The sequence below is a fragment of the Eublepharis macularius genome, chromosome 5, assembly GCF_028583425.1.
Source record: "Eublepharis macularius isolate TG4126 chromosome 5, MPM_Emac_v1.0, whole genome shotgun sequence".
NCBI lineage: Eukaryota > Metazoa > Chordata > Lepidosauria > Squamata > Eublepharidae > Eublepharis > Eublepharis macularius.
Window position 1 is genome coordinate 104,333,123 of NC_072794.1, and position 7,405 is coordinate 104,340,527.

General features: G+C 43.8%; 1 protein-coding gene across 1 annotated transcript; it reads left to right on the forward strand.

Moving 5' to 3' along the window:
* The first annotated feature begins 285 nt into the window (after window positions 1-285).
* RPL10A (ribosomal protein L10a) lies at window positions 286-7,084 on the forward strand. The gene is made up of 6 exons (XM_054980712.1): window positions 286-332; window positions 3,190-3,264; window positions 4,266-4,346; window positions 4,754-4,902; window positions 5,621-5,793; window positions 6,841-7,084. Exons 1-6 carry the CDS (start codon window positions 328-330, stop codon window positions 7,009-7,011), a joined length of 654 nt encoding a protein of 217 aa, XP_054836687.1. The 5' UTR covers window positions 286-327; the 3' UTR covers window positions 7,012-7,084.
* Window positions 7,085-7,405: the final 321 nt, after the last annotated feature.

A 7,405-nucleotide genomic window follows, 5' to 3' on the forward strand; every position in this document is an offset into this window, starting at 1 on the left:
TATCTCAGAGTCTGAAACCACGAGCCCACTGGCGGATTCCAGCGCAAACCCGAATTCGTAACTTCCCAGCCTTTTGACCCAGAATTAGACTCCTCTTCGTTCTTTACTATCACTAGTTGTAGAATACAGTCTATGTACAGCCCCCTCTTGCCGAATGGCTCGCGACACGATACAGCCACAACAGCAACTTCCAGGCCGCCAGCTCCCTCCTACTCACCCACGCCCATCTAGTCATTGAAGCTATGCTTACGTCTCGCGAGACTAGCGCTTCTAGGTCTCGCAGGATCCGGAAGGGGCGGGTCTTTTTCGAGCTACCGAGACGCCAAGATGAGGTGGGTGTGTGTTGTGCTTTGGGGCCTTCGATCGTAATCCGTTGCCATCAGCGCCTCGCTGCGCCGCGACAGTACCCCAGTGTGCCGGATAGATCGGGGAGGGGGGTCCCGGGAAGAGAGGAGGGGGAGCGGCAGACGCCCAAGTCGGAACAGCCGGGGTCGCTGGCCTGTCCACGAGGCCTTTTGTGCAATTCTTTGTGCGGATATTTTTATATGGGTTAACTAACGCACTGCTGAATTTTGTTTGTTTACGTTATTTGATGAGGTCCTGTCAGAAGATTAAAAGATGAATTCCTTCTATCAAAGACAGAGGATTCACCCATAGATCTAAAGGCTGGTTCGCACATGCAGGAGCATGACGATGGATAGTACCGCTTCTGATTCCAAGGGGATGGTCACGTATTTGAATTCTCCCCAGTATAAGATACTTAATTTGAAAGAAAACTTTAATCTGGAAACCTGACGATTGAAATGGTGCCGTACCTTTTGAATCTTGTTCTCTTGTATGTCTGAATCAGGCCTTGGACTACAATCCTAAATACATAGAAGAAAGTTAAGGGGAAGGGCTATGGCTCAGTGGAAGAGCATCTGCTTTGCATGAAGAAGGCCCCAAATTCAATCCCTGACGTTTTTAATTAAAAAGATCAGGTAATAAGTAATATACCCTGACCTGGTTAGCCCAGGTAAGCCGGATTTCAGAAGCTAAGCAGAGTCGACCTTGGTTATAATTGGATGGGAGACCTCCAAGGAAGACCAGGGTAGCAGAGGCAAGCAATGGCAAATCATCTCTGACAGCCTCTTGCCTTGAGAACCCCACCAGGAGTCGCTATAAGTCAGCTATGATTTGATAGCTCTCTCCACCATCAGTAGTAAAAGACCTTTCCTGAGATTCTGGAGATCTGCTTTCAGTGAGAGTAGATAATATGGGCTTGATTGACCAGTGATCTTGACAGTATGCGGTGGTTTCATATTAAATTCAGTGGAATTAGCTTCTAGATGAAATATGCTCAGAATCTTGAGTGTTTATGGATAAGGATATTTTTGGACTAAATCAGAAAACAAAAGGTGGGGGTGGGCAGAGAGGGCACAGTCTTTGGTCTTCAAGATGAGGACCTGTGCAGGAGCAGTTTGACTTGTCTCTGAAACCTGACCATTCTCTGTAGCTGTTCTCCCACAGAAGGGGCTACCTCATACTGCCCTCCATGCCAAAACATCTGGGCTTGTTTCTCTGACAAAGTCTTGGTGATGCATTAATGAGGGTTAGGTGGGCTATACTCCTGGGATCTGCTGTGGGTCCCCTACCAAAAGGCCAGTTGACTGTGACACTGAGAGATCTCTGTCTTTTGGTGCTACACTTCTGAAGATGCCAGCCACAGCTGCTGGTGAAACGTCAGGAACTACAATGCCAAGACCACGGCAATACAGCCCGGAAAACCCACAACAACCATTGGCCAGTTGATGTGTTTGCCAGAACGGAATAAATGTGTCTTTCTGTGTATTTTGGATTCCACTTGAATGAAAAGCATTAGGAACTTGAAAGCAGTGTATGCTGTAACATGGTGACATTGTGTTGTTGCAGAAAAATGTAGAGGAATTCTAACTAGATAGTTGTATCTAAATGACTCACTGGAATCATAAGAACTGGCTGACACATTCACTAGCGGGGGCCTGTATCTGCTGTGCAGGAGTGTATGTGCATAGCCCACTATGCATATATGATAATGTATGGTATGTGTGGACATAAGTAGATGTGTACATGCACATCTTTCTCCACAGAAATGGAAAGGAGAAAAATAATGTAAATCAAAACCATATTTTAAGATGCAAATGCATACTGCTTGTGTAACATCTTACCTCGAGCCCAGTTTAAATGTGATGCTCGTAGGTGGGCAGAAGTATTTACCCATGTGAAGGTAAACATGCCTAGCATCTTGTTTAACCTGGGTTGCTGTACATGCAACATTTAACATAACAATGCCACATCCGTGGTCCATACTTCTCCAGTGTGCTAATATTGCATGCATAGTAGCTGAGGGTCCAGAATAAACAAGCCACCATGTACAGCATTGGATATGGGATGTTTTTAATTTTGCCTGCTAGCGTCGTTTAAATCAGGCCTTCTACATGCAGTAGGAGGTGCGTGCTCTCATTTCTGACCCACATTATGCATATTGGATTATTTATTTAGAGAGTTCATATGCTATCTCTCCAGAGACCTGTTTGAGGGGGCTCATAAGGAAACAAATACCATAAAAACAAGAACAGATACTAGCATTAAAAACAAATCATCCCTGTCTGGAGAGTGAAACATACCCAAGTATTACAACATTTAAGTATGAATTATTAAACCATGATAAATGTCTTCTACTAGGGTGAAACAAAGTTCCTGTTAACAGTACGGGTGGGCTTATATTTCTTCTCCAACCAGCTAAACATTGGTTAAAATTCATAGTGCATTTCATATAAATGCAATTCCATACAAGCATTGAGGTTTTTAAATATTGGATTATCTTGCTTATTTATTGGCCCAGCAGCAAAGGAAAAGGTTAGAAACGTATTGGCATTGTTCAGATTCCTTAAAGTATTTCTTTCCCCTTGAGAACTAGTATAAAGCAATCTCAAGACTGGTACAAAGACTGGGCATGGTGATTGTGAAAATATACTTGATAATACTTTGCGTCTGAGGTCAGTCCTTATGGTCAGCCAGGGGAAGCCCTTCAGACTTCACATAAATATGGTGAAAGTGTGTGGGAAAATACTGCTGTTTCAGTATTCCAGTAATTTCAGAAGTAGTGTTGGCTGTCCTCTGTAGTAAAAGGAACAAAAATCTAAATAAAAGTGCTATGTCTTTCTGCAGCAGCAAAGTATCTCGTGACACACTGTACGAAGCAGTGAAAGAAGTCCTTCAAGGGAGTCAGGCAAAGCCACGCAAGTAAGAAGTTTGACTTTCTCTACACCAGGAAAGCTGTAGACAGAATTTAGCCTGATGCTGTTCAGAGTGTTGAGCAAAACTGCATTATGGAGAATTGCATACTGGGGGATTATTAGAAATGGGTAAGAAGGGGAAGCCTAGTACACAGCTTCTTTGGCCATGAAGGGGGATAAGAAGGAAACTGGTGGCTGCCTAAACATCCTCCCATGTTTCTAGCAGAGGGTCACTTGAGTGTCAGTGTCATTTTTACAGAAACATACAGGCCACCAATTGTTTGATCATCTTGCTGTGCTCTCTTTTGTCATTCTTGTGTGCTCTGTTCAGAGGTATTAGAAAGTATAAGTAGCGTGTGATCAGCTTCTAGCTTCTCTCTCTTGATACATTCATGTAGAGGCATGCCGTCTCTGTCAGGGAGGGCCCCTGCTCAATCTCTGTAGCCAGCAAAGTATTTCAGCTGTCTTCTGCAGGTGACAGGGAAAGGACAGCTGTGGCTCATACAGTAGGACACATGGGCAGCTGCTAGCCTGAGAATGCAAAGTTTAGAACTCAGTGAAGTGGCGGGGCATAACCTAGGAGAGAGGAGTATAAGTGATGCAGCATCACCTACAGCTTTATTTGTATTGCTGAATTAATAACAACTAGAAACTTTTTGTGGGCAATGTGAGTATTCACATTTCTTCTCTAGGAGTAATTACATTTTGGCTTCAAATAGCAGTAGAGGCTCCCTTTTCTTTAGTATGCATTACACACTGTCCCTTTTAAATGTTTTGATTTATTCCTGGCTTTTCTCAAGTATGCATCATTCGAAAGGAGTGGGAGTAGCCAGTGCCTGATAATCAAATCTTAACATTAAATAGAAAACAAAAGATTCTTGGTAATCTAATGTGGTCATCAAGTTGCAGGAGTGAGGAAAGAATTAGCATCTTGTTCATTTCCCCTTTCCCCCACAATGGGTTGTGCTGCTGATTTGTCTCAAGTTTATTGCCATGTCTGTTTTTTAGGTTCTTGGAGTCTGTGGAATTGCAGATCAGTCTGAAAAACTATGACCCGCAAAAGGACAAGCGATTTTCCGGAACTGTCAGGTTTGGCACTGTTCCTGTCTCACCCAGCCTTCAGTTTGCACCCGTCTCCCTGTTGAAAGACTTTTAAATGTAGTCTGTCCATTATGGATTATATTGACTGCTAAAGAACCAGGCAGCTGGGTGTAATGCTGGATTGCTTGGGTAGTTCAGCTCCTCCCACTGCAGTGAGTGTGGCTGAACGGACCCCTACCCTGGGTCTTAAAACATGAGGGGAGGTGTGGGGAAGCTCTTCTGCTGATCCCACCGACCAATTTTAAGAAGCCAGACTAAACGCTGGGGGATGAAGACTTGTTACGTGGCTGTGGTAAGGTCCTTCAGCTGTGGCTTTGTGTATTCTTCTCACAGTTTGCATTGCTCAGAGAGATTGTGTGCTGACCTATCCATACTATCACCTTTCCTCCCTACAGGCTCAAGTCTGCTCCACGGCCCAAGTTCTCAATCTGTGTACTAGGGGACCAGCAGCACTGTGATGAGGCCAAAGCAGTGGACATCCCTCACATGGACATAGAGGCTCTGAAGAAACTCAATAAGAACAAGAAACTGGTGAAAAAGCTGGGTAAGCAAAATTAGAGCGAGATTTTTTGAAGTATGTTCCCTGTATAGTTCATGCCTCTTTTGGGTCTAGGGAAAAATATGGCACTTTTTGCTTGGAGCTTCAGCAGAAAAAAAATGCAAAGGTTCCAGAATGTAGCATATTGTGAACTGAGTGCTGTTTTTGCCTCTGGAGGCATATTTTAGCACGCACGTGGTCTTCTGAGCAGAGCCATTTTGGTCACGGGGGACACTGTGTTAAATAAATGGTATTACAAGGGGATCAGACAGTTTGTTGGAGGTTTTAAATCGGTGGTGTTAGCCATAGTAACTAAAGGGATCTCCACACACACACACACACACACACACACAGAGGCCTCTGCATACCAGTGCTGGGAGGTAAGACAAGAGGAAGGCCTTGGCCCCCTCTGACCTGTTTGCTGGCCCTCTGGGTCGACTGACCGACTGCTGTGCAAAGCAGGATATTGGGCTGGAGAGATTATGGGTCTGATCCATCAGGCCTGTGTTTATATTTTTATGTTCATGGTCTACTTTTGAGTTTAGCTTACATTCGGATAGAAGCCATCTGAATTTGCTAGAATGCAAACTACTAATCCAAGACAGGATTCTATTGGATATGAACACCTTCATTTTGGTAGCTTTTGAAGGCATTTGCAATCTTTTTCACAAAGTTCAAGGTAAGCCTCAATCTAAGAACTGTATATTAATCTCTTTTTAAACAGCCAAGAAATATGATGCTTTCCTGGCCTCGGAATCCCTGATTAAGCAGATTCCTCGAATCCTAGGCCCAGGGCTGAACAAAGCTGGCAAGTTCCCTTCTCTTCTCACTCACAATGAAAACATGGTGGCCAAGGCTGATGAGGTCAAGTCCACTATCAAGTTTCAAATGAAAAAGGTAAAAAACCTCAAAAACACCCAACTTCTGATGGTGGGTCCCTGCACGAAAAAGGAAGAACTCGTGAGATTTCTACTGACAGGAGAGAAAGGGCAAAGTGATTTCTCCTGGTTTCCAATTCTCATTGCATCCAAGAGGGCTGCATAGCTTTTTGTTCACCCAAATCTCAAAGCTTACTGTATTCTGGAGGTCTCGGGATGCTGCTGGAAAGCAAGTGGATAGGAAAGGACTGCATCCTTACTCCATAGGATTCAAGTTAAGGAACCTATAAACAAGTCCGTTGTCTGTGAGGAACAGAGAGAGATTTGATTCCGCCTAATCCTGCCCTCAAAAGGTGGCACTGAGAAGTGTAAAGCATAGTGAGCTAGCCTATGAATTTAGCTGCCCAGATAGACTATGTCTCAGGGGCATCTCTTTCTGCCAAACAGGTAAATTTGCTTTTTTCCTAGGATTAGGGAATTGTAGGGAACTATCTGTCCAGTAGTCACATGTTAGATAGAACTGTGAACGGATATCCAAGGAGAAGTTTCAGTAGGTGTTCCTGTAACACAGCCTTAACTGGCGAGCTTCATCTTGGAAAACAGGCTGATTGATTCCTTGGAGTTCAGTTTGCCATAGCCGTTAGCTTCTGGTTATTCTGTCCTTTCAGTTAAGCTACAAATGGTGTTACTCTTAGTTCACTTACATCAGTAAAACTGATTTTTATTCTAGTAAAACTCCCCTAGTAAATGACATTCCAGCTCATCTCTGAGCAGCGTAGTCAGTTTTTTATTGATTATGCTACTCTGGATATGATGAGATAACAGATGGAATGGCTTGTCCTTTTCGGTTCCATATTTTCTCTTGCCCTTCCCTTTTCCTAGCCCCTCCTTCCCGGTCTGCTACTGTGGACATTTGCTGGGTGACCTTGGGCCAGTCATTCTCAACCTAACCTATATCACAGGTTTGCTGTTTAAGCCTCTGGGCCCCACTGGAGTGAAAAGCACGGTTTAAATGCATCTTTGTTTATACGACTTAACCAGCGGGTATTTTGCTCTGACCTTCCAGGTGCTGTGTCTGGCTGTGGCAGTTGGCCACGTGAAGCTGACTGAGGATGAATTAGTGTACAACATTCACCTGGCCATCAACTTCCTGGTATCACTGTTGAAGAAAAACTGGCAAAACGTGCGGGCCTTGTACATCAAGAGCACCATGGGGAAACCTCAGCGTCTATACTGATGAGAATATAATTGTTTTTCACTAGTTTACTCTGTGTGTGGTTTCTGGTTTAATAAATTCCTGGCCCCTGGTATTTTTGAACAGTTGTCTGTTTCTATTATGCTGAGGTCTGTCTGCATATCATTACCATTAGGTTAAAGGAGCCATATGCATGACAGTTGAAAAAACAAGTTTGGTTATCAGTCCAGAGACAAGGACTTTACAGTATAAAGATCCTTGCCAAATAAGAGTTCTTTGATTGTCAGCAGTAAAGCTAGGAGCTGAGGTTAGAAGAACTTGCAGCCAAACCATACTGAGATGCACGTAGGCTGCCCCATCAAAAAACATGGGAGAATGGGATAAATATAGAGCAGAACCACAAGTGACAAAAGGCACAGATTGGACACTTGTCAGC

What these genes read in the sequence shown, in the direction of transcription:
- RPL10A (XM_054980712.1), top strand. An exon ending in CGATTTTCCGGAACTGTCAG is followed by an intron (nt 4,347 to 4,753) that starts GTTTGGCACTGT and finishes TCCTCCCTACAG; the next exon opens with GCTCAAGTCTGCTCCACGGC. An exon ending in TCAAGTTTCAAATGAAAAAG is followed by an intron (nt 5,794 to 6,840) that starts GTAAAAAACCTC and finishes CTGACCTTCCAG; the next exon opens with GTGCTGTGTCTGGCTGTGGC.